This window comes from Rhineura floridana, chromosome 8 (assembly GCF_030035675.1).
Source record: "Rhineura floridana isolate rRhiFlo1 chromosome 8, rRhiFlo1.hap2, whole genome shotgun sequence".
Lineage (NCBI taxonomy): Eukaryota > Metazoa > Chordata > Lepidosauria > Squamata > Rhineuridae > Rhineura > Rhineura floridana.
In genome coordinates, this window is record NC_084487.1 from 23,596,849 (window position 1) to 23,624,808 (window position 27,960).

The 27,960-nt window shown below is 40.8% G+C and overlaps 1 protein-coding gene across 2 annotated transcripts in view; it reads right to left on the reverse strand.

Moving 5' to 3' along the window:
- The window catches only part of LOC133390284 (chromatin remodeling regulator CECR2), a 220,618-nt gene that overhangs the window by 73,236 nt on the left and 119,422 nt on the right, over positions 1–27,960 (reverse strand). For both annotated transcript variants that reach the window (XM_061638597.1, XM_061638596.1), the window contains exon 2: positions 20,580–20,674. In XM_061638597.1, coding sequence (XP_061494581.1) covers positions 20,580–20,674 — 95 coding nt within the window. The remainder of the gene's footprint in view (positions 1–20,579; positions 20,675–27,960) is intronic.

Sequence of the window (27,960 nt, forward strand, 5' to 3'; positions counted from 1 at the left end):
CTATCACTGCATGGTTGTTGCTTTGATTCAGGCTGTAATGAGAACCTGAAATGGGAACCAGATGTTTAACAGAATTTCTAGATACCCTCAACTTCAGCTTTATCTTTCCTCCTACAGTAAATCATTTTCTCAAACAAGCCTAACCTGGTTGCCTTCCCAAATAAATATTGTATTCATTTTTATCCTCACTTTTGAATATCACTATTAGGATTTTTAAAAAAGAAAAGAAACAACATATGTAAGCATATGCACTACAGCTAGTAGGTTCCCTCCCTCAACTCAACTCATAAAGTAAAATGAGATGCATCATATTTATAGGAATGGATGAAAAGGATAGTTGTTAGAATATATAAAGATGGTTGCTAGCAGTTTTGGCTAGTTAACATTATAGTTTTCCTTGCTTCCCATGACAGTGAAGTACAGTAAGGCCCCGCTTATATGGCAGGTTAGGGACCAGGCCCCCACCGTAAAGCAGGACCCATAGACTATAATGGGGCCGTCGTGCGAAAATGTCATAATGTCGTAAAATCGCTAAATTGGCTTTAAAAGGGGGAATTTGCCGCCGTCACATTAGTGGAATGCCGGAATGCGAAGCGCCAGTAAGCGGGGCCCTACTGTATGCCTGAGAGAGTATTTTAAATCTACTGTAAACAGAATGTTGATTCAGCCATTTTAGTATATGAGTTGGTATATGACCTTTTTGATTGGGATAAAAATAATTACTAGATTTTTTTGGCAGAATAAGGATTTCCAACACATCACCACAATACTGCTGATAATAATAAGGGAAGAAACTGTCACATAAAATACAAATGTTCTAGGTAGAAAATAAATCTCTCTCTGCCCCTGTCTCAAAATTGGGAAACATTTTCTTCAACAAATATATGCTCTTCCAAAATATATCCTTCCAAGGGCAGAGAGAGATGTTAGTTACAAGAAACATGGGGATGTAATACTGAGTGCAACTTATCCTTTGCCCTGATATCATTATGCTGCATGTTTCTTTGCTCCACATCATTGGAGGGCATGGAGGACATGGAGTAAATTGCACCAGATATTGCAGTAGAAGGGAAGCTGACACTGTGTTGCCATTTTTGGCATGTTTTCTTTGTATGCCCAATTTTCACATTTCAAAAACCATTTCCACTCTCATTGGCTTCAATTTATACTACTGCCCTTCTGTTCATTAATCGGTCTTATTTATTTATTTATTTATTTATTTCCTGCCCTTACTCCCAACAGGAGCCCTTCCACACTATCCTGCCCTGTGTTTATACTGTGACAAGAAACAAATACACTGAAGGTTACCAGAGGGTGTACAACAGTGGTCAAATCGCACTCTTCCAGGAAGGGATGTAGCTGCCATATCAAAAGTTGACAGAAGCTGTTTCTGGCCATTGTCTCAACCTAGGAATTGAAGGAGGTGGCGCAGAGACAGATATACACCCCAAACCAGAACCCATTCCTTCTGGTGCAGCATGACTCCATTTAGAATCCCGTTCCGTGCCCGGTACTTGCCGGGCAAAGGGGCAAGTTTGCGGCCGCAGCCGAAGCCCAGGCCGCCATCAGGGGTGTGTGTGTACCTTTCCATCAGTTAAGTCCCATAAACCTCTGTCCTAAGACCCATTTAATCTGTGATATTCTGAGTAAACATACATAGGATTCTGCTGTATGTGTGCAATCACATGCACCCTTCCAGGGGAAGAAGTAACGATACACTCAGGGGGATTTTCTCATAAGTAAGTATGCATAGAATTGGTCCAATTCATATTTCTCTGAGTAAATTATTTAAACATAATGGAATTCTTTTCAGTAATCACATGCAGGCTGCACATTTGCTTGCATCTTCTCTTTAGCTAGTTTGCAAACTGGTCTGTAGATAAGGTGCCCACCTTTTTTACAGGCCTCTAGTCCTGTGCTTTTATGAGTCATTTGATCTGCAGACATTAGAAGATGACATTGCTCAACTCCGTGCCATCTAATAACTGCTGAATACGAACCTGCTATTAAAGGCACAACAACAAGCCAGAAGGATATGTGGGGACAGGGCCCCTCAAGGGAGTGGGAAGCAGCCCCCAGTAGAGGCTGCTCAAGAAAAGTGTCCCTTCCCAGCTACACTCGAGGGCTATGGGCCTTGCTTGCAGACTGCCCAGTTATGGGGAGACTCATTTTATGATGTGGTTTTTCTTTTTATTATGCGGTTTTCCGGATCCTATGGACGCACTGGTCCAGAGGACAATTGATGAAGACATACAGTTGGGCAGGGTTATTGGCCCCTTCCCATCATCCCCTACCTCTGCTCTCTCAGTGCCCCCCCGTATAGTGCCCAAAGTGGCAGTGGGCAAAGTCTACCTGATTCACCATCCGTCATACAAGTGGGGTCAGTCAGTGATGCCTTATGGGCAAGTGTGGCAGCTAATCTGCCTGCATTGCCAGCTGTTACACACAGTGGATTTTGAGCTGCTGAGTTTTGCCCTTTAAGTCAACTATGCAGCAGAGCATTACCTATGGGCTGCTGTATTCTTGCATGGAGCACTTCAGCCCCTTCTTGGAAGGGACAGTCAGGAGACGAGAGGGCTCAGAAGCAGTGGGGCACTACTTTCATGATTTACAGTTCACGGGTAGGGCAGACTTTGGGTGCATGTTAGCACCTGATGGCACAGTTTATAGCGTAGCTATGAACTGGGGGGTTCCTTTGGCAGCTGGGGAAATGGAGGATCCTGTCCCAGTGTTCACCTTCCAGGGTATTAAGATTGACTTTTGGACCCAGGGCTGCAGGCTGCCCGGGAAAAGCTTGAACTGTTGCAGATCAAGATCCTGGAGTTTTCAGGGGCTGGGGAAGGTGTTTGCTTTCTGCCCTTCAGGTTTTGGGGGCCTTCTACGGTGGGGTTTATGGTGCCATAACAGTGATTTCACAGCCTTACCACAAGTTCAAAGTTTTTGGCTGCCTTATGTGCCAACCTGTGGTGTGGCCCCCTCCTTTCCTGCGGTGTGTCAATGGTGTTTCAGTTAGAGGAAGGACCGACTCTGCTAGTCCCATACCGCATACTGGGAGATGGGGGAGGGGAGTCAGAGATGGCCATATGCCTATCTGCTGCCCCAGCATGCTCACCAGCTATCAGAGGGCAGGAGGGGATTCCTGGGAGTTAGGGGCTGGCAGGGGCTATGCAAAGTGTGGCCTATTCCTATGAATCACGTGCTGGAATTCATCACAGATGGTAGGAGTGTAGCTTGTCTGTCAGTGTGTTGCAAGGTAGGCTGGCAGGGGGCCTTTAGGACCATTCAGATGTCTTGGGATATGTCATGTGCTGGCCAGCTGGCCCATGCACACCCCCATACCCCTTATCCTCATCCTCCATGTTCACCTGACCCGCCAGGGATTGTTGATCAGGGAGGTGCCCTGTGACCATCATGCTTCAAAGCTCAGCAGTTGCATGTAGCGGCCCTCACACTTAATTTTGGAGCCTTCCGGATGGGGGGCGAGGGTGTTTGGGGGCCAGGTCAGACTTCCCTTCGAGCCATCCTGCGGTCTAAGGTTTGTTTCCAGGCAGACCAGGGGTACAAGAGTCACTCCACATTATTTTACCCTCCCCCTGGACTGGACACTTCCCCATGACGGCGTCATAGTGTTTTTGGCCTGAAACTACAGGCCTGGTTGCCTGATATTCAGGGGGAGGGATCTTCCCTCATAAAGTTTCAGTCTAGTGTCGCAGTGCCTGGGAGCAGACCCATGGGGGTTTGAGGGACATGCTCCTCCGGAATTGGGGTTGCCTACCCGGCAGTGGAATTGCCTACCTGGGACGGTCTATTTGGTTTTGGTATATGCAGGTGCACGCCGTCGGGAGGTGGAAGTAGGGGGCGCATGGAATACATTCACCCTGGGGGCGAGTCTGAAGGTCCGCGACCCAACTGTTCACGATTGTTTCTATTTTGGCAGGTTGCAGGATGGGGATGGAGCAGATGCGCAGCCTACTCTGCAGCCATGGCATGATCTCATAGGCTGGCCTTGGGGCTGCAAACGCACATTGGTTCACAGCTGGGCCTCTGATGGTGGGCCACGGTTTGGTGGCTGTGTGACACTGAAGTTTGCTTATATAGTTAAATATGAATATTGCTCATTTTGGGAATTGTAGCACAGTGAATTTACAGTTAATTTACTTGTGTGTGTGTTTAACAGAAATGCTAATTTGCTGACTGGTGTTGTTTGTATAAAGCTGTGTTTGCAAAATGACTGGGAAAATTAGGTCTTGTTGCAATGTCCAGCTGTGCTGAAGAAGAAAGTATCAAACTTTGTTGCAACGTCCAAGGTGAAAATGGGACAAACAAGTGTGAATAACAACTCCAAATATGGAGCTAGGAAGAGAGGGGAAGGTACTAGTGGGCATGGTTAAAGTGATGTAGTTATGATGCTAATGATGCTAATATAATTAACATAACAAGCTGATAAAAAGGCTAGCAATGCTTAATTTTGCCAGAACTGGCTTGGCTACTTCTCCACGTGCACGTGCTAGAAATAAATACACTCCTACTTCATCTTGTTTCGTTCGTTTCTGAACTCTATTGGGGTATTGGGAGCGAACTCAAGCCATTAGGACCCCTAAAAGGGGCTAAGGCGTTTTGTTTGTAACAGCTGGGTCGACAGAGTATGCACTGGAATGGTCTCCTACCCATGTTGTTCCAGCAGGGTTCAGGGCGGAAGGTTCTGCAGGTGGTGGTCATTCCCCTGGGTGGGAATTACCTTGGTTACTGAAGGGCAAGACATGTGAGGACATGCAGTTGAGGCCACAATAGCCTCTGGTCGTCTGCTGTGGTCAGACAGGAAGGGCAAGGCCCTCAGTGGCAGGCATGTGAGGACATGCAGTTGAGGCCTCGGTAGCCTTGGGTCGTCTGCTGTGGTCAGACATGGAGGGCAAGGCCCTCAGTGGCAGGCATGTGAGGATATGCAGTTGAGGCCTCGGTAGCCTTGGGCCGTCTGCTGTGGTCAGACATGGAGGGCAAGGCCCTCAGTAGCAGGCATGCGTGGACATGCAGTTCGTGGGCCAACAATGGCATCTTCCTGATGGACCTGCAGAGGGGTCTGCACAAGATTCTTATCGGGTGTGGGGTAAAGGGAGACTAAGCAGAGGCTTGTCCCCCTTTTGTGGCAAAGAAGTGCGGGAAAAGGTTTAAAGGGAAAGGGCAGCTAGGTGACACCTTTAGGCACCTTTGGGGGCGATTGGCGGTCCGGGGGCCTGCAGCTCAGGGCTATACGGCCTGGGGGGCAGAACACGGGCCGCCTTTGGGGCCAACGTGCCTCATCCGCTCGGAGTTTCAGGGCTCCGGGGGGCGGTGATGTGGGTGATGTGGATGTTGGACCCCCTACACATCTTCAGGGTGTGGCCTGAGCTGGGGTCTGGCACAGGGCAGCCCCGGGCTCAGGCAAGGTTTAGTCACCCTATGGCTGCAAGCAGGCTTTGCCTGGATCATCAGAATGCTCCCGCACTTGATTTCCCCTCTGCAGGTTCATTATTCTAATTGATTCCGTTTAATAAAGTGGCCCATGATTTAACCCAATGAATTGTGTTTGTGTTTTATTTCGGCAATAGGCCGCAATCAGCATTTCTACCACACGTAATAAAAAATTGGCACCGCCCAGCATAAAAAACAGTTTTGTCTGGACTGAGCTTCAGCTTATCTGCCCTAATCTAATCTATTACTGAGCCCAGACAGACAGCCATTCAAGAATGACTCCATACCCCATTCAGAAAAAAAGAGAAATAGTGCTGAGTATTATCAGTATACTGATGGCAACCAGCTCCAAAATTTCAGATGATGTCCTCCAGCAGTTTCATGTAGTAGATGTTGAAAAGCCTGGGTAATTCAACATGAGCTCATGCAGAACAGTCCCACAAACTCAAAGTTCTGAAAGCTCCCAAAGATGTAGGAGTTTAAACACTGTAAAACAGTGCCCATGACCTTGAAGTTAGTACCTCGAGAAGGATTTTATGGTTGATGGTGTGGATAACGACTGAGAAATCCAGGAGAATTTTTTAAAAAATATATTGTCATTGCTTTAGAAGTAACATAACATAAATATATACCACTCCTCAATAGGAGTTTGCAGTACATATCTTTATAACTCCAAATTTCATTATTTGAGCATATATTATTATTATAACCATATCCTTTTAGCTAAACTTGGCAGTTGGTCATACATGTCATGGTTCAATAGTATGTTCCATACATTTTCACCAGGTGGTTTTAAAGGATTGCAGATTAGTTCTTCCATTTAGGAGATGCAAATTATATGTGATTTTTTTCTAAGACTGCCATATTCCAAATATTTCTAAACCAGGGCAAGGTTTCCAGCCCATCCAAGTTCTTCCACCTCTGTTATTGTTTTTCTTGCCAACATTAATAACATTGAAAATAACTCTTTAGATCTTAAATCCAAATTAGGCCCCTCGTATAATGACAATAAAAATAAACTTAGCATTAATTCCACATTCTCTCCAGTAATATTAATAATATTTTGATGTATGTCTTTCCAAAATCTGTTTACTTTTGGACATAACCACCAGAGATGAAGGTATGTGTCCGTACAACTTCGCCAACATGTAGGTGTATTTGATGATGGTATGTGTGACATTTGTACAGGTGTTCTATATCACCAATAAAATATTTTTAGATTAATTTCTCTGATGGCTGCTGAAATAGATTTGTTCCCCTTCCTATAGCCTAGGGCAAAGCACCCTGGTCTTTTGATTTCCATTTGCAGGTATTCTTCCCACTGTTTTTGAAGGCTTGGAAAGTAGCTTGACTGTGTTACCAACAAAGTTCTATAGAAAATTGAAGCAAGGCCTTTCCCCCCTTAGTCCGCATCTATAATGGCCTTTTCCAAACTTTTATATGGACTTATTGCATGAACTTTTATGTAGGTATTTTTAAAGACACGCTTTAATAGATGTATCTGTAACCAATTTAGATTTAAATCATGTATATCTACTCTGAATTGGGCTATTGTAACTGGTGTTCCCCCTGGGAAAAAATCTCTTAGACTATTATATCCACATCTTTCCCTATCCCTAAGAATTTGTCTTCATGACTCATCATGTAGACCTGGATATCTCTAATATAAGAGGGGAATATACCGGAGATAATTTTGATTGCCATTTCCTCCAAACTGTAAAAGTAGATCTCGTAAAAGTGTTTTGTATTCTGTTTATACAGGATCTTTGTATCAAAGTACTGACCATAAGGTACCTAAATTTAGTATTTTTATTCTAACAGAATCCAGGTTTTATTAGCTTTTAAAATCATAATGGTTAAATGATGTAGCTGAAATGCTTCATAACATACCTGTAAGTTGGGTAGTCCCCATCCTCCCCTGTCCGTCTTACTATAATATTTCATAGTCAATCTAGGTCTCTTTTTTTGGAACACAAATGTATTTAGTATCTTTTGCCATTTCTTCAAAATATGAGGATGAGGATGAGGAGAACCTGAAATAAATATAAAAATCTTGGGACAATTTTCATTTGAATGGAGGCAATCCTACCCAACACAGATGAGGTTAATTTGGACCATTTATTTAAGACTTTTTTCATTTTAGTTAATATTGGATGGAAGTTTACTTTAAACAATTATGACATCTTCTTAGGAATAATAAGTCCCAAGTATCTCAATGATTTAATACAAATCCATACCTGCAAAGATTGCCTAAGCTCTAACTGATGCTGTTGGGTGGTATTAAAAAAACATCACAATTGATTTAAAACTGACCTTAAGTCCCAATACTTTTTCAGACATATCCAATTTCTTTTTCAGGAATACAGCTGTTTGTTCCAGTTTGCCCAACATCATTATTATATCATCCGCATACATTTTTAATAAATATTCTTCCCCCTCCCTTGATACCCTTTAATATTTATATTTCCACACAGTTTTTCAAGCTAAGGGTTCAAGGGAGAGGGTGAATAGCAATGGAGAAAGTGGGCATCATCGCTTTGTTCCCCTCTCAAGAATTATGAGAGGGGAGTTGATGTTATTAGTTCTCACCATAGCCTAATTCTGTGTTTATAGTTTGGAAATCTTTGATAAATACCATGTTATTAAACAACTGGGTTAAAAGTGGAGTCAAAATCTCCTGGTATATTTTGCAGAATGAGCTACCGAACCCATCTGGGCCTGGCACTTCATTACACTTAACTTTTTAATTGCTTGAGTTACTTCCTCAGCAGTTATACTTCCATTTATACCATACATAGTATTAATTCTTGTTGTGGTTTGTCTTTTTTTTTAATGCATGAGCTAATAAATTAGAGTTTTCTCAACTCATAATATCTTTGTCTAACATACCACAGAGATTTAGCTATTTTTTCTGAGTCTAGTGCTGAGAGTTTTTGTTTTGCAAATAATTGAGCATATATTCTTTTTGATCTACTTTGCTTATATTTTTCCTCTAGATTTGAGATCTCTCTTAATATACCAGTTTTTATTGGGTCTACTCTTCCCCCCCTTTTTCACTGTTTCTGCTACACGGTAATGCCTTTCATAGCATCCCACAAGATTGCTCATACCTGGGGTATTATAAGTAAAATATTCCTGTATTGCTAAAGCCAAATTAGCCAATGAAATCTGATCATGTAGAAAAGCGCCCATCCTCCATAGTGAGTCATGTGGAACAGATTTCATCTAACATATATTCACTTCCACCATAATAACATCAGTTCCCAGACCCCTTACATAGCATGGTCTGTTAATATCCTGGGGAATATAGTAGTATCCATTAACTCTGGAATTAGGGGAACAGAGACTAAAATATGACCTAATCTGGAAAAAGATTGATACCTATGGGAAAAATAAGAAGAATTCCTGACCCCCTGATTCAAGTGCTGCCGAGCATCCACAAGTTGAAATCGATTCAATAAATCACCTACACATCTCCTTCCTTGAAAGGGACCAGTAGCTCACTTAGTATATTTATCTAATTTTACATCACAGATAGTGTTTAAATCTCCCCCAAGGATCACATCCCCAATAGCAAATTCCTTTTCTCAAACATTAAATAAAAATCCATATTCATTATTATTTGTTGAATATACAGAAGCAAAAGTAATTTTTCGATTCCCTATTGTCCTTGATACAAAAATATATCTGCCCTCTTTGTCCTTTTTCAGGGGTTACGTGCCCTGCCACCTGTGCAGCTGTGGGCAAGCTGCATAGTCCTAAGGCACCCAGTTGCCCCCCAGCTGGCAGTTGTGGACAAGGAAGGGGCTGGCTTGTGCAGCTGTGGCAAGCTGAGGAGGCCCTAGCCAGCTGGGGAGGACTAGCCTCAGAGGGAGGCAATGAATACTGCTTACCACGAAAACCCTGTTCATAAGGTAGCCATAAGTTGGGATTGACTTGAAGGCAATCCATTTTTTTCCCATTTTGACAATCTACTGATTCTGCTATAATTACTCCCACTCCTCTTGAGTGGGACATACCAGGGGTCAAATATTGTACCCCAAAAAAGAGGTGTGTAAAGACCCTGCCATTAAATCCCGAATTATACATCTCCTGTAAAAAGATGATGGAAGGTCTCCAAGAACGGATATAATTGGAGATCCTCCATCATTTAATAACATCTCCCAGAACTCTTACATTAAATGTTATAAATCGCAAATCTGTCATTACATAATTATATCAACATATCTTTTCTCTCATGTTCAACAATAACCCCTCAGGATCATTCCGTTTAAGACCAAGTGAAAAACATAATACTCCCTATTTGTTACAACTCCTTTTACCTAAATTCCCATCCTTACCTCCCACTTCCCCTCTCCCTACCTTACATGCCAACCCAAAACTTTGGGGATAATATCCTGATGTTGTGGAACAGACACCAAGTGCCTCAGCAAAAAGTGAGGCTGATTATTCTGCGACTGAATATCCATAGCAAAGAACATAATTAGTAAATATCTCTAATCCTACCACAAGTTAGTTAAACTCTGTCCTTAAGGGAATTCCCTTCCAGCTTCGCCCTCCCATAAAAATGTCTTACTTATTAACCCTTTACATCGACTCATTTCATGTCAATTACATTTAACAAAACTTTCTTCTTAGAGAACCCATACAACACCCATACAACATAACTCTGAAAAGGAAGCAAATTTAGTCAATTTCAATTACTCCTCATTTCTTCTTTGCAGCATTAGATCTTATACTCCACTATGGTACTACAGGGGAGAAGGCAGCGCTGCTTCAGCGCTCAGGCGTCGTTGGTGTTTTGCTGCTTAAGGAAATGTTTTCCTATCATCTTCTGCCAAGACCATACTTATCAGATCATCTGTTTCTAGGTCTTCTTCCATGGTGAAGTGATGTTTAAACAATGTTAGAATATGAGTTATTTCTTATTTGTTGCTTTCTGAATTGTAAACAATGAGAGGGCAGCTATTAAAATACTTTTTGTTTCTACCTTTGGCTTTTCACTGGCAAGGCATTTTGAGGATTCCCCCTCTACTTGTTTATAGTTCTTTTGGGTGCTTCCCTCCTTGCTTTTCCGCCTGCTTTCTGAATTGTGCCATCAACCTCTATTGTTAATGCAAAGGGAAACCTCCACCTACATCAGACTTCAGCTTCTTGTGAAAGATCTGTGGCAGGTTGAAATGACGTCTCAGTCCGTGTGCTGAGGTCCTGTAGGAATAATATATTTTGTCCCTCATATTCCACAGCTCCCTTTGCCTGGAGAGCTTTGACAAGCACCTCCTTTTTTGCAAAGTTGTAGAAAGCAACTATAATATCCCGTAGGAGAGAAGTGTCTTTTGGCTTAAAGCCCAGACTCCGGTGTGCTCTTTCAATATCCTCTCAAGAAAGTTCAACTGCAGGAGTAATATTTTTCCACTATCCCAGCAGAAAATCTATAATGTCCACATGCTCAGACCATTATTTCACCCCATGGACACAAAGATTCCTTCTTTGCCCACAGTTTTCCTGGTCATCCAAACAGTTTTGTAGATCCCGTTGGCTCTTTCTGAGGTGTTTAATAGTGTCTGAGGATTGAATGCTCATATCTAAAGTGTGCCCCACAGTCTTGGCTGTTTCATCCACTCTACTAGTCAGGGATGATATTTTATCCTCCAGTGTCTTAAAACTTTTCTCCCACTTTTTAATCAATTCAGCATGTAACACTGTTATCTGCAAAGCAGCTGGTTCAGTAATGCTATCCTGTGGGGGAGGGGTTAGTCATCCTCATTAATTTAAATGCTTTTGATGCCATTTTAGTTGTATTCTGTTCACTCTCCCCCTTCCAAGGTGTATTGGTCAGTGGCTTAAAATAGTTTTTAATTGAGTAATCTCTCATATCCCATCCACAATTCCCTTGTCAGTTGCAGTTTTTATGTTATCTTCCAAGTACAAAAGATGAAAACTCATCAGAAGGAGGATGAGATCCAATATAGTGCTCCTACTCCCTATTTGTGCGCATGTGTTTCCACAAATCCAGGAGAATCAAGATTGTTACTTATATAGCATAATGTGCATAATGCTTTCAGAGCAAGCATATCCCTGCTTCAAAGAGCTTACAGAGTAAAATGTGATACAGGAGAGATAACAGAGGGATAGGATGAAGGTGAGTCTAAACAGGAAAATAAGTATGGGTTCAGTTCCATACAGCAAAGCAGGAAAAACATCACCAGAGCACAAAATGGTAGCAAGCAGATAGATGGGCCAATCTACCACCTAGAGCAAATGGCAAGCCAGCTAAAGGGTGGATCAGTCCCAACCCTAATTGGGTACATACTTAAGCAAATTAATTTGATACCAACTTTTTCAGTACCGAGATGGCATGGTTATTCACATAGTGTCATAAAATTAGGGAAAAAATCATTCTGTGCAAAACAGGAATACCTTAATAAATGTTTATTTTTATCCCGCTCTTGAACCTTCCCACATTATGTGCAACTTAAGTGAAAGGGCATCCTGCAGCAGGATGTACAGGTGTTGTTCATATAAAGGTAAAAAGTAGTTACCTTTAATACAAAAAAACGCCTTCCATAGGGATGACCGCTTATAAAGTTTCTTCTAGGCTGGACAAGGGCAATCTTAGTTTAGGGAAATCAAAGGTAAGATGTGTAATGTTTCTCTATCTGCTGCAAAAGAGAGCATTTTCTAGTGACAGCCAAGGTCATGAATGCTTTATTATGAATTACTTGGCTATATTTTCTTCACAAAAGCAACTTGCCTAGAAAGAAATGAAGACTATGGTCAGGAGTGTAATGGGTGTTTGAACTACCTTGTTCAGACATCATTAGTAGGGTCAGGAGAAGCACAGAGAATATCAGGAGAAGGAGAAAAACGTAAAGGATGGCTAATGTTTTCTACCCTACAGCAATCTATCATGACTTGTCAAAAAAAGGTCTTGTTTCTGATTAAGGTCAACCTAATCTGAGTTATAGCTGCAGGCCTGATCCCAGACAGCCACAATGGAGCTCTTTGCTTATCTTTTTTGGGGTGGGTGGGGTGAGTCCAAAGGGGAAGCCCTGTAGCATAGTTCTAACAACCTTTGTAGCTATGAAGAAGCGAAATCAAGCAAAGCATTAGTCTGCAGAGAAAAAAAGAAATGATGGGCATGCAGCACACATTTTCTATTGAGGATCTGTGCCTATCTAGCCAATTCTCCAGCAGAGTGTTTAAAAGGATTCTTGTCCACTTTCCTTAGACAAATTCATGGAGGGTATGTTTACTAACTTCTATTAGTCATGATAGCTGAACATATTCAATAAGTGCTATACAGTATCTTGAAATTTCAGATTGCTTTGCTTTTAACATTTTTATTATAAAAATGTTATTTATTTTATTTTATTTTATTGCCTTATGAGGACTTGCCCTAAATTAAGGTGATTTAAATATATTAAATAAATATATTAAATACAAACGGCAGCCAACAAAAGATGCTGAGCACAGATGTGCTTGTCCGCTTCCTGCAGGCACCTGATTTCCCATCGTTGGAAACAGAGGGCTGTACAAGAGTGACCTTTGGTCTGATTCCGCAGGATTCTATTTATACAGTATGTGATTCCCAAGCTACATGTAAAGAGTAAGGACAAAAGCCTTGTGGGTACATTGCCAAGTTATCAGTTCTAGATGCAGCACAGAAGACAGGGATTTCACACTGAATCATGGTGGGGTTTTTTGAAGCACATTTTGGACTTTTCATTACTTCATCCTCATAAAATGGTTGGAGTTCTCCAGATAGAAAGCTGTAAAATTGGGGCAGAAAGTCTGAAGTTAGGAAGAGAATTTGACTTTTGCCAAAGTCCCATCTGTTGCACTACAACTCTTGACTTTGAAATAAATTTCTTGAGCAAAGCCAGTTCTAGCAACCTATCATGGAGCATTGTGCAATCTAGTGGCTATTGAAAACTCTTCAGCTCTTAACAGTCCGAACTGAGGGTCATTTCTTACAACCTAGATAAGGATCCTACATCCAAGTACAAAATATACATATTTGTGGCAATTATAAGCATGCAAATGTGTATAAATAACACTTTTCCTTCCATGCATATTCAAGCATGGGCTTGATATTTTCAGTCGCATCTTACAGGTTTCAGAGATATATGGCATGACCCATTCATAACTTACATAGTCACATGGATTTTGTATGGGTATGTATACTTTGTATGAATACACAATTATTTTGCAAGAAGTAGCCCTAAGGGAAGGGAAGGTGCTAGCTACTTTAAGCCAAGAACTATTCAGTTTGCAATGTAAGATGCACCCTTAAAAATATCCCCATCCGTCTCCTCTCAAATGCACTTCTGTAACTAAAACAGCCAAGCAAATTAGCTGTCGATGCAACGACTCCCACAGCACTCCCACAGACAGAACTGGAACAGCAATGGTGCACTGTGAAATCTCTGGGGAAGCTGCGGAAATGGAGAGCCGATGGGAGCCGTCTAATCTAATAACAGATCACACTGCAGACACATGTATGAGCTTGACAGAAGCAAATGCAGCCACTTAACCTAGAGATGACAGCTGAAACAAGCTAGTTTCACTGCAACCCAAAAGGAGAAGAGTAGAAAAGAAGAAGGAAGAGTAGCAAGGTCATTGCCAAAGCGTACAGCCAGAAGAGGACTTGATTATATGGGATTGCTTCCTACATCCACAGCACAAGTGTATGATAATAGAGAACTGTTTTCCTTCTCAGCCATACTGATACTCTTGTGCCATATTCATCCTAAGGAAAACCTTCTTAGTAGTGGATGGCCAGAATGTCCTGCTACAAACCTTGGATCAATTCTTATTTCAGCTGGGCCTGATTTGCCAGATCATAGGGAAATGGGGAGGCACCTAGGATTAACTAAATAAACTCCACAAATTTACAAGCAGAACACTGAGCACTATGCTAATCTAGTTTTATGAGGTAGCATTTCTTAAAACATTTGAACTTAAAAACTCCCTTGCTGGAAAAATGATATTTTGACTATAATAAGAATATTGATATTGGTTAGAAAATCTTCTAAAAATATTACATTTTGGTCAGTTCTATGTTTTAAGTAATTGAAACTGGTTCTCCCCCTCAAAATATTTTAAAATGAAGTTTTTGATAAAGCACTGCTTTCATTTTTGGATAACACTTTAACACTTTAGGGCCTAGTAAATAAGCCCGTAAATATTACCAGCTGTCAATTTTTAACTAGCCATTTTCACATTGACAATGTCTTCTCTATAGGCTTGAAAAAAATCCTGCCTTCTACAAAACAGGTTGGCAGTGAAAGGATGGATTATCTGTCTCTTCTCTGCTGGTTCACCTGATTTCCATGCTGGTTGCAGAAGACGTGGGCTAGCAGAGGGGTAACAGGGTGATCCATCCCTCATCTGCCAGACTGTTTACTGGCCTGCGTGGAATTTCTTGTGGTCTAGCCTTTCCCCCTGTTCTGTCTTCAAACTCCCCATTTTTTCAAGTCTTCTGCATAATGGACACTACTTAAATTTCAGTCATTTGGACGTCTGTCATGTACCTTGCTTATTTTTCATGTGGCACCTCCTAGGCCAGTGACAGTCCTTCTTCATGCCTCCTTTTCTTTTCCTTTTGCTCTCTGACATAGCAAACTGTGTCCATATCATCATCTAGTTTAGACTTTTGTGAACCCATTATTTACAAGTTATGATCTGTCCTGAATCCTTATTTATTTAAAGCAACTTTACTCTGCTCTTCAGCAAAAAGGCTCCCACAGCTGTTATTTAAAAGCAATAAACAACAGATCCTGCCCACATGCTTTTAAAAGGCACAAAAGGAGGAAAAGAAGGGGAAAGCAAACTCAGGCATGAATTCTTAAAATTGCAATGTTCTTATAGGACTAACTTGAATGGAAACAGTTCAGGAAGATGAGGAGCCAAATAGAGCTGGTCTCTCAACTGAGCTGATGGAGTTGATCCTGCTTGCATCTCTCCCTCTGCTGCATCCAGGTGAAAATGACAGGGAATTTTATATATACATACATGTATAGCTAATGGGAAATTCAATATACATAAATAATAAGCAATATATATTCTTTTATAAAGCTATGGAGCTATAAAGGTTCATAACATTTTAAAAGTTTAGTAGGAAGCCAGATCCTTTTCTTCTTGCAGCTGTGTCCCTGACTATGCTGGCCATTTGGAATTATTTGTACTCAAAACAATTGATAACACTGTGCTGAATATCTCGGTACCTCTAAGACGTAGAAAGAATTGCACAATAGCTAAGATGCTTAGCTCACTGTGAAAATGTACTTTCATGTGAAGTACTGAACACTGCCAAATTCATTAGAACACCAAATTCACTAGAACACGATGCAGAGAAGTACAGTACCTATGCAATGCCTATGCAAAATACCTGTGTAATACTGTCATGTCTATGTCATTCTGATGTGTTAAAGTACAAAGTACCTATGCAAAATGCCTGTGTAATGCTATCATGTCTATGTCATTCTGATGTGTTAAATCCTGATTGGTAGATGCTAAAGTCTTTGTCCTGAAATGTATAAAACCCCCAGACAAACAGTGCCTACTTGCAGTTCTCCACTCACTAGGAGGGAGACTGACCAAGTGTACGCTTGTCATCCAATAAAGGCCTACCTTTTTGCTGCAAGCCTGTGTCTTCAAAATTTTTATTCAAGAACCCCCAGCAAAAGAACCCACAGGAGAAATACAAAATTCTCCAACAAAACCTTCAGACCAGAGGGTTTACAATATATTTGAACTTAAGTTAGTCATTAAAGCCAAAACAGACAGTGGACAATCTGGGACCACATCCATGAAAGTTTCTACCAAAAGAGGGGGCCTGATCATCAGAAGACACTGCCGTCAGATGCATTTCACATCCATTCCCAGACAGAGGCCTAAAGCCCTGACACCCTATTTTGCTGTGCTTGTTTTGTAAACTTTAAATAGTGTGGGCAAGTATCAAATTTATAAACTTCACCAAGGCAAAAGACACCCATCATATCCATCTGAGATCAGGACCTGATCTGCACTGTGCCATAATCAGATGAATGATGATAAAAAAATTGTTTTGATGAACCACAAGAGAGCAAAACAAATAACATCAAAGCATGTTGAGAAAAAGGCAAAGAATGATCAGAGAAAATGATAGAGACAACAGTGCTGAGGAGAATTTCACACTAAGGGCAAATTTTCTGAAGCTCTAGAGATGGTTTCTTACAATTCTAGTGAGGTGGTGCATGAAAGAGAAGTGGGCAGAAAGATGTTCACCCTCTCTTCTAGGCATATGTCTAGCATATGGATTCCCCATTTGAGGGGAGGGACCAGTACACCTTCAGTGCTGTTTCTGAATTCCAGAAGGTTCTGAAATGTTGCTCTACACAGGAACATATCTCATAATGTGTCTGCACAGACACCATGAAGAAGAAAGGGAAGGTTGCCCCTAGAGGCAAGATGCATTCCATTGGCCTCATTAAAGTAACAATATACTGCCAATATCTACCAAGTCATGCTTGGGCTCAGCATGCTGTAGTAGTAGTAGTTGTTGCTGTCCACCTCACCCAGAATGCACCCTAGGCAGATTACATGGATTTAAAAAATACAAAACATACATAAAGCCATACATAACCAAATCCATGAAATCCTTAAAAACATCAGTACAATGGCTTAAAGGGGAAGAAATTGAACCAAATGCTTGTATAAAAAGAGAGATCTTCAGCAGCTATCGAAAAATAGGAAAAGAGGGGGTTGATATATTTTATTAGCTTTTAATATGTACCAGATTGTTTAATTGTTTAATATGTTTGCCTTTTAGTGTTTTTTATGTGATTTTATTGTATTTTACTTACTGTTGTGCACCGCCCAGAGAGCCTTGTGGCTGTGGGCGGTATAAAAATTGAATAAAATAAATAAAATAAATAAATCTTACCCTCACGGGAGAAGGCATACTCTAGGAGCCATGACAGAGAAAGCTCTGGTGCGACTATTCGCCAATCAGGCTTCAGCTAAAATAGGCACTAGCAACAGGCCCTCTTCCCTGGCTCTTATGTGATGGGAATGACAAATGAGGGGAAGGCGGGCAGACAGATACCTAGGTCCCAAACTATTTAGGGCTTTAAAGGTCAAAACCAGCACCTTTAATTGTACTCAAAATCAAACTGGGAGCCAATGTAGCTTGTTTAGCACAGGTGCAATGTTCTCAAAGTGGCTCTTTCTAGTTAACATCCTGGCAGCCACATTTTGAACCAGCTGAAGCTTCTGAGTAGTCTTCAAAGGCCACATAGAGTGCATTACAGTAATCCAAATGAAAGGAGACAAGGGCATTTGTTAGGATGGTCAAATCTGAGCAGCTGGCACAACAGCCAAAGCTAAGTGAAAGCCTCCCTGGCCACTGCTGCTACCTGATCTTCTAGCAGCAAGGAGAGATTCAGGAAGGCTCCCAGACTGTGGACCCGCTCCTCCAAGGGGAGTGCAACGCCATCCAGAGTGGGCCAACAACCCCAATCTTGGTTAGCATTTCTGCTTACCAACACCACCTCTGTCTTGTCCGGATTTAATTTCAGCTTGTTCACTCACATCCAGCCCATTGCAGCCTAGAGACCCCAATCAGGCATCTGCACTGCATCCTTGGGATTTGATGTGACCAATATGTAGAGCTGGGTATCATCAGCATACTGCTGGCAGCCCAACCCACATTGTCAGATGACTGCTCCCAACAGTTTCATGTAGATGTTAAATACCAACAACTCTGCTAGATCCATAAGCCTTTCCATCATCTCATTTTGCCCCATGATGCCATGTTTACTACTACTAAACTACTATTGCTTCTCTGTAAGATATAATACTGGAATGCAGGTATGAGTAAGACATAAAGAGGAATCAGAACCACATGCAATATTACCATGAGAACATATTCTTATATAAAAATTCGCCTTACAGCAGTAAAGAACAGTCAAGTTGATAGATGTCAGATCCCTATTTACTGAATGCAAATGACATCTGTAAATCATGCAAAGATTTATCAGGGCATAAATACAGATATCCATTCAGAATTATCTACCTTTTCACTCAACAATGGAATTCACTAAAAAGGAGGTGGTGAATCTCTTTAATTTTTCTTCTCCCTCATTCATCTAAGTTTTCATAGCTTTGGTCAAACAGAACACAAAAGTCAGTGCAATCAATTTCTCAGCATGTATAACACTTCTCCCTTTGCATTAAACAGAACAGAAGCCAAATAGTAGGTCATATCTGAGTAGGGTCAGGATAGGGTGCCTAAGTAGGCACTTCACTTATTGTTACTCGGTACTGGGCAATAAGGCACACACTGTAGTAATTTTTTCAAGTACTTAAACACTATACAGGTCAGCTTTTTTTAAATACCTCAGTGCATTTGACATACTGTTCAACATAAGAGCCTTTGTTTCCAGAAGACTTTTATGTGTGTTTGTTTTTTTGCAAGTGGGATAGGATTCACCAGGAGATGGGGGGAAGCTAAAAGTTAAAAAAAAAATTAAAACACTACTGAGAGAAAAAGTTGTTTCAGATTTTAAAATACAGTTGCCTTGCATTATATCTATCAAAAATACTGTTTTAACTATGGTTATGCTCTCTCTCTCGCTCTCTCTCTCTCTCTCACACACACACACAAAAGCAAAAATAGGACAATTTTTAAAGCCAAAAATAGAAGGCTCTCAATGCCATGTGTCACAGTCTCGACACATGTTTTCGCTTCAAGACAAATAGGCAAATTAACCCAAAGTACATTTAAATTGTGCACCAGAATGGTTCTCAGTTAGGCTTCCATTTCCAAAATTACGTTAGAGTACATTATAATTAGCAGAAGTACTTTAATCATGCTGCATACAGAAAATAATAGCCAGGCAGTTCCAGCCCAGTCAACAATTTTTCATGCTGTGCAAGAAAATATAAATAAATAATGAGGCACATGTTATAGATGTAAATCACTGTATAAAAATTAAACCATCCTCAGGTGGCAGGGAAAGCAAACACAGTTAAGTATTTTCCTGACAATGCCATGTGAGAGCTCACATGCCCTTGGCTTACAGTCTTTAGCACAATCTTCTTGACTGAGACCCTTTTATATTCCTAATTTCTGCCAGCAATTGCCATTCAAACTGTAGTGTGACTTAGAATTATAGCCTTGGTACCACGCATATGAGAATGACTAGCAAATTCTTGAATGGAAATTGCTGAAAAGTTCAGATTTTCAGTGCTCTGAAGTAATGGAACTTTTCTTTTTCTAAACCCCATGACAATGTAAGATGTCCATCATGGGTTTTTACTAGTTCCATTTAGTGCTCACCTTCTGGTCCATGTTGCAGAACAGGACATCATAATGACATGTACGTCCTCTACCAGAAGCAGGTAGACTGAAAGCAAATGCACTGAGGGTCCCACACAATTAAATTATTAAAGCCCCCTCCCACAGGAAGTGTTTGCTAGGCCTACCTCTGTATTATAATAATCCTTTGAATTCTACAATACTTACAAGAAGGTATCTAGAACAGTTTATCATGTATGCAAAACCATCAGTGAAGCATTATGTTAAAAAAGATAAAAAGCTTAAAATCTAGGTGTATACAAGCATTAATATTTTATTTTACTTTACTCATTTAACACATTTCTATCCCACCTTTTCATCCAGTATAAGCAAGAAGGCTAACAAGAGAAGTGCAGAAAAGTAGCAAAGCAGGCCAAATGTATTATGGATCAAAGTGAATGTGGTTTCCATATATAGCTCAGAGTGCCAAAGTTTCACAATCTTTTTTTGTTTCAGTGGAACTTTCATGGGGCTTCAGTGACAGCCCTCAGATGTTCTCATGCAGGTTTTGTGCAAGGCTGATGTGGGGCTGACATTTAACCAACCATAGGAAAGGCACTGACAACATACAAATATTTGAGGCACAAATCCGAATACAATAGATAGGAGTAAAATAGTAATCCTATAGCCACTCTAGAATAGAAAACTTAGAATTTATTTGGCACTTATCCAGCACTTATGTCTGGCATTTATCTTTTCAGCAGTCCACAGAGGTGGTGGAACACCTCAACTAGGTTGATTCTCTTTATTTCAAAAAACACTTAGACTGTGGAATGAGACTACTCACGTAATGTCACTGCGCTGGTAACAACCCTGAAGAAGACAGGCAATCAGATCACTGATGAACTCCACGTCATCACTGTAAAGAGCTGCTTCAAGTTCCTAATGAAAGAAACAATTAAATACATTACTCCAAATTCCTTCTTTCCTGACTGCCTGGGGGGGGGGCACTGACAACATGTGGTTTTACCATCAGTGAGCTCTTGCAGAACAAATATCGTTTGCATTATTATTATCATTTGTTATCATTTTCAGCATGCTGTTTTATAATCTGTATTTCATCTGTTCCCAAAGAAATTGTATGAAGCTATTGTTCGTGATTTACAGATAGGAACTGACACTATGCTTGCTCAAAACCACCCTGTAAGACAGTGACTGAGCTAGGACTGAAACATAACTTCCAACCCAGTCCAAAATAACATGTACAACACATTTCAGCCATACCTTTTCCCTACAAAGCTTTTAATTTGAATTGTTATGTGGGCATGCTTGTATCTGTTTCCCTCTCCTGATCTTCTGCTGTCTTAATTCATTGCAACAAATTGTAAGCAAACCTCGAGCAGACCTTTTAATCTACTGTGGTTTCATGCAAACAAAGAAAACCTGAAGAATGTGGTATTGGGCACAGTATATAGCCTCCTAAGAATCTCATTTTTTAAAAGCACAAATTTCTAGTCCTTTGTAAACTTTGTAAAGATAGTCATGAAATTGCATGGACTGAAGTCTCAGAGTCGCCCTCTGCTTGTACAAAAGGTAAATGAACAAATGCTAGTTTATTGCCTATCTTCATTACTTGATATTGAATATGCACACTGAAAATGGCACACGGTTCAGCTTGGTCCATTTTATTATTTTCCTGTTTGCTGGTGCATGTTGGGCAGCCATGATGTATTGTGATGTATCCACATAAGCACAAGTGGTTATGGGAGAGTACGTCTTTCCAGATATAATTCAAAGAGCTGACAGTAGACAAACAGCAAAAACCTATACATGCTTCATTAATACTCTTAATATTTGGATTTATTTATTACATTTATATTCTGCCTTTCCTCCAGGAAACTCAAGGCAGCATACTATTTTTAATACATGGATTTTTATTTGGTTATTGTGCATCATAGCTCTTTGAATAGGTTAATGTCATCTTCCTTTTAAATATCACTTGTGCCAAATCAAACAGCTTTTTGAACTTAGGGAACATGTGTATGTGTTAAATAACAGTTTGGGGAAGTATGTATAGGTGTGGGCACTCTTCCACTGTATACCCAAAGACCCAAACTTACAGTTTCTACTGTACATAACTTCTATATCACCCATCCTTATGGGAAATGAGATAATATGCTTGTTGGATTAACTTCTGTTGATGAAAACATATGTAGAAGAAATAAATTTTAGGAAAATAAAGGTAATATTTTAAATTTCAGTCCTAATGATAAAGGCCAGTGTGGGACAGTAGCTAGCATGATTTTTTAAAGCAAATGATAAAAGCACATACAGCAACCATTATTTTTCAGAGGCTTGATGGCAAAGACAGAAAGGAGGAGAAAGCAGGATTCTCACTACCTCTATTGCAGAATACTCAGTCTTGAGATAGGGCAATAAGTGACTCTCCCGCCACATCCCCCTCAAACCTTTGTTTTTCTCTTTTCTCCTTGAGCATTGAGCTGTGAGCACAGAAATCTTAACCTTGCCAAAATGCTTTGGGGACAGAGCAAAAAGGAAACAGAGGCAGCAAATCAGCATAGTGTGTGTACTGGACCGGTGGAAGGAGGTACAAAATGGAGACACGCAGTTCCTTCTCCACCCCCTATAGATTCACAGAGCAATGGACAGGAGAGAAAAGCCACATTCTCCCCCTCTCCAGCTGGCGTCACAGCTCATTAGGGAAAAGCCTGTTTAATGTCTCTCCCTCCCCCCCCCAACCCCATGACTAAATCCCTTGGAGGCTTGCAATGGCCGTTGGGAAAACACACACTGCATACAACAAGGGTATCCACCTTATCAAGAAGAAGCAGAGGCCTGGAGCAGGGCTAGGATGGAGACAGCAAGAAGGTAGATACAGACCCCAAGACACTACGTAGGGAAAGAATGCATTGTCTATAAAGCAAAGGCTCTCACTTGTTTAGTCATCACACTGATTCACCAGGAACAATCCCCATCAGATATACTAAACCATTTGATACTTGGCTGGAAGCACTTAGGATCATCTGTCAAGATCAAGAAAATCTAAAGGAAAATCAAATCAGGCTGACTACGCATGTTGAATCTAGAAAAAATAAGTTTAAAAGGGATTATTATTGACAGTTTCCATATATTTCTAAGGATGTCAGAAGAAGATGGAGAAACTGTCTCTGCACCATCATTCGCTGAATGTGAGATAACAGGAATTTATTTTGATAGTAGAGTTGTTTTCTTCCTTTTTTAAAAAGTTCAACTACAAAAAGGGCAAAAAAATTAAATAACAATTTAAAAAATCTTAAATAAATATTACAGTGCAAAATTAAAATTTTAATACTTACTTAAATAACACAATCTCTTATTTAAATAGAATATAATAATATCTTTTCTTGAATGCAGGTAGTATAACATCCTAAATGTAACATTAAAAAACCATATCCACTAACTCCAATATAATTAATTCAGTATTTTCAAATCTCATGCTTAATTTTTTTACTTGCGTGAATTACATTTAATACCTCTTCTACAGTTTTCATAATTAGTCTTCCTATTCCAGTACCGTGTAAAAGTGCACCAACATTTCAAAGAACTCTTTTTCTGTTCTGCATCCCTTCTACAGGCTCTTTATAAGAAGTTGATTTATCCATTAGAATCCTATGTCATTTATTTCTTTTGCACCCCTCCATTGTTGGTAATAGATAGTGAAAAGGGTTTAAGAGAAGAATAATTAAAATGAAGCAGATAAGAATATAAAAAGAATGCTGTTGTTGTTGTTATGTGTCTCCAAGTCTACTACGACCAGAGCTTGGAAAAGTTACTTTTTTGAACTACAACTCCCATCAGCCCAATCCAGTGGCCATGCTGGCTGGGGCTGATGGGAGTCGTAGTTCAAAAAAGTAACTTTTCCAATGGCAACCCTATGAATCAGTGACCTCCAAGAGCATCTGTCATGAACCACCCTGTTCAGATCTTGTAAGTTCAGGTCTGTGGCTTCCTTTATGGAATCAATCCATCTCTTGTTTGGTCTTCCTCTTTTTCTACTCCCTGCTGTTTTTCCAAGCATTATTATCTGTTCTAATGAATCATGTCTTCTCATTATGTGTCCAAAGTATGATAACCTCAGTTTCATCATTTTAGCTTCTAGTGATAGTTCTGGTTTAATTTGTTCTAACACCCAATTATTGGTCTTTTTTGCAGTCCATGGTATCCGCAAAGCTCTTCTCCAACACCACATTTCAAATGAGTTGATTTTTCTCTTATCCCCTTTTTTCATTGTCCAACTTTCACATCCATACATAGAGATCGGAAATACCATGGTCTGAATGATCCTGACTTTAGTGTTCAGTGATACATCTCTACATTTGAGGACCTTTTCTATTTCTCTCACAGCTGCCCTCCTCAGTGCTAGCCTTCTTCTGATTTCTTGACTATTGTCTCCATTTTGGTTAATGATTGTGCCAAGGTATTGATAATCCTTGACAAGTTCAATATCCTCATTGTCAACTTTAAAGTTGCATAAATCTTCTGTTGTCATTACTTTAGTCTTTTTGACGTTCAGCTGTAGTCTTGCTTTTGTGCTTTCCTCTTTAACTTTCATCAGCATTTGTTTCAAATCATTACTGGTTTCTGCTAGTAGTATGGTGTCGTCTGCATATCTTAAATTATTGATGTTTCTCCCTCCAATTTTCACACCTCCTTCATCTTGGTCCAATCCTGCTTTCCATATGATATGTTCTGCATACAGATTAAATAAACAGGGTGATAAAATACACCCCTGTCTCACACCCTTTCCGATGGGGAACCAATTGTTTTCTCCATATTCTGTCCTTACAGTAGCCTCTTGTGCAGAGTATAGATTGCGCATCAGGAGAATCGGATGCTGTGGCACCCCCATTTCTTTTAAAGCATTCCCTAGTTTTTCATGATCTACACAGTCAAAGGCTTTGCTGTAGTCTATAAAACACAGGGTGATTTTCTTCTGAAATTCCTTGCTCCGTTCCATTATCCAACGTATGTTTGCAATATGATCTCTGGTGCCTCTTCACTTTCTAAATCCAGCATGGACGTCTGGCATTTCTCGCTCCATATATGGCAAGAGCCTTTGTTGTAGAATCTTGAGCATTACTTTACTTGCATGGGATATTAAGGCAATAGTTCGGTAATTACTGCATTCTCTGGGATCCCTTTTCTTTGGAAGTGGGATATATATTGAACGCTTCCAGTCTGTGGGCCATTGTTTAGTTTTCCATATTTCTTGACAGATTTTTGTCAAAATGTGGGCAGATTCAGTCTCAGTAGCTTGTAGCAACTCTATTGGTATGCCATCTATTCCTGGTGATTTGTTTCTTCCAAGAATTTTAAGAGCAGCTTTCACCTCACATTCTACAATTTCTGGTTCTTCATCATATGATTCCTCCGTGAATGAATCTGTCATCCTGTCATCTCTTTTATAGAGTTCTTCAGTGTATTGCTTCTATCTTCCTTTTATTTCATCTCGGTCAGTCAGTGTGTTCCCCTGTTGATTATTCAACATCCCTACTCGTGGTTTAAATTTCCCTTTCATTTCTCTAATCTTTTGGAATAGGGCTCTTGTTCTTCCCATTTTGTTGTCCTTTTCAATTTCTATACAATAACTATTGTAATAGTTTTCTTTGTCCCTACCTACTAGTCGTTGTATTGTTGCATTTAGGGTTCTGACCGTGTTTCTATCTCCTTTTGCTTTTGCTTTCCTTCTCTCTTTAACCATTTGAAGAGTTTCTTCAGTCATCCATTGAGGTCTTTCTCTCTTTTTAACAAGAGGTATTGTCTTTTTGCATTCTTCCCTGATAATGTCCCTGACTTCAATCCATTGTTCTTCTGGTTCTCTGTCAACTAAGTTTAAAGCCTCAAACCTGTTCCTTATTTGATCTTTATATGCTTCTGGGATGTTATTTAAATTGTATGTTGGCATTATGAGTGCTTTGTTGTTCTTCTTTAGCTTTACTTTGATTTTCGATACGATTAGTTCATGATCTGTACCACAGTCTGCTCCTGGTCTTGTTTTTGCAGAAAGTATGGAACTTCTCCATCTTGTGTTTCCAAGTATATAATCAATTTGATTCCTATATTGACCATCTGGTGATGTCCACGTGTACAGTCGTCTTTTTGGTTGCTCAATGTGCTGGCAAGAAACAAATCACTGGCTTCACGGAATTCAATAGATTTTTCTCCGGTTTCATTTCTGTCACCTAAGCCCCATTTCCCCACAATTCCTAGCTCTTCTCTGTTCCCTACTTTTGCATTACAGTCCCCCATGATTATCATCATATCTTGTTTTGGTGTGTGATCAACTTCCTCCTGTACGTCTGCATAAAATCTCTCCAGTTCTTCTTCTTCTGCGTTTGATGTTGGAGTGTAGACTTTCATGATGGTTATGTTAATAGGTTTCCCATTTAATCTCATTGATATCACTCGCTCAGACCTTGCGTTGTAGCTCCTAATTGCTTTTGCTACATCACTTCTCACTATTAAAGCAACCCCATTTCTTTTTGATTTCTCATTTCCTGCATAAAATATTTTGTAGTTGCCTGATTGAAAATGTCCCATTCCCGTCCATTTTAATTCACTCACGCCAAGTATTGTAATGTTGATACGCTCCATTTCTTGCTTGACAATTTCTAACTTTCCCTGGTTCATGCTTCTCACATTCCATGTTCCTATTGTGTGCGTCGTACAACTCCGGACTCTCCTTTCGCATCTGTGCGCATCAGCCTCTGGACTTCCTTTCGGCTTTGACCCAGCTGCGTCATCAGTCACAGCGCTACTCGTACTTTGTTCTTCCCCAGTAGCTCATTGAGTGCCTTCTGACCTGGGGGTCTCATCTTCCAGGGTATCTCGTGTTGAATTTTGGATACTCTGTTCATAGGGTTTTCGTGGTAAGAGGTATTCAGAGGTGGTTTACCATTGCCTTCCTGTGAGTTTGAATGCATCTTAGTCTGGTGTCTCAGCTTTGACCATTCTGCCATGGGTGCCCCTGCTAGGAGTCTAGCCTCTTGGTCTAGACCTCTTGGTCTAGACTCCTGACGGCATTCCTCTCAGCTTCTTCAACACTCTCAAACCCCCTCACCACGTTAAGGTGTGCATCCTAAAGGGGGATAAAAAGAATAGCAAAGAAATATGTTGTGAAGACTTTATTAGACAAGATGTCTTTGCCCTTTGGATATTTTTCATTTATTTTTACTCTCATTGTAAGCAGGAGTGGAACTGTGCAGGTAGCCCTAAGTAAAGGAACCAGTGGATGCTCCAAGGCAATACAGTAATACCTCGCATTAACGTACTCAATGGGACCAGAGCGAGTACGTAAACCGAAAATGTCCTTAAAGTGAAGCACTACCTTTTAAAACTTTTTTTACCTCTCCTTCATCCGGAGCCTCAAAGCCCCGCACTAAAGCCTCTGCTGCTGCACTGCCGCACCTCGCAGCTGATCGCGATCGCGCATCCCAACTCATTTGTAGTGGCGCGATCGCGTCTATTTCCACCCCCGCACTCTAAAGCCTCTGCTGCTGCGCTGCCGTGCCTCCCAGCTGATTTGCGGTGGCGCGATCGCGTCTATTTCCACCCCCATGTGCTAAAGCCTCTGCTGCTGCGCTGCATTTCTGGAGAAATACAGGCATATGGAGCATGTATGTTATAGCGAGGCAACGTTAAGTGAAGCGATGTTAAGCGGGGTATGCCTGTACTGGCTTGGTTAACATGTCATTGTAAGCCATAGTCTAAAACAGGAACAACACCTGGTCTAAAACAAACTGTGACTTACTTGTTATGTGCAAATACATCCACCCACAAACAACTCTCCCTCCCCCCACAAACTCTTTTCTCTCTCTCTTACACACACACACATACACCCCTCCCTCCCTCTTGTGCACGCATGCACACCTCCATCCCTCCCTCTCACACATGCACGCACCCCTCCCTCTCACACTTGTGCAGGCACAAGCACACTCCTCCCTCTCACGTGCTCCCTCCCTCTTCCTTACACTCACACTCATGCACACCCCTCCCTCTCTCTTCCTCTCATACACCTCCTTCCCTCACATTCGCACACTCCTCTCTCCCTCTCACGTGCACACCTCCCTCTCTCTCCTGCACCCCCCTCACACACTTCTCCCTCTCCATGTCATACACATCTGTGCACACACCTTTCCCCTCTCTCTCCCTCTACACACATACAACAT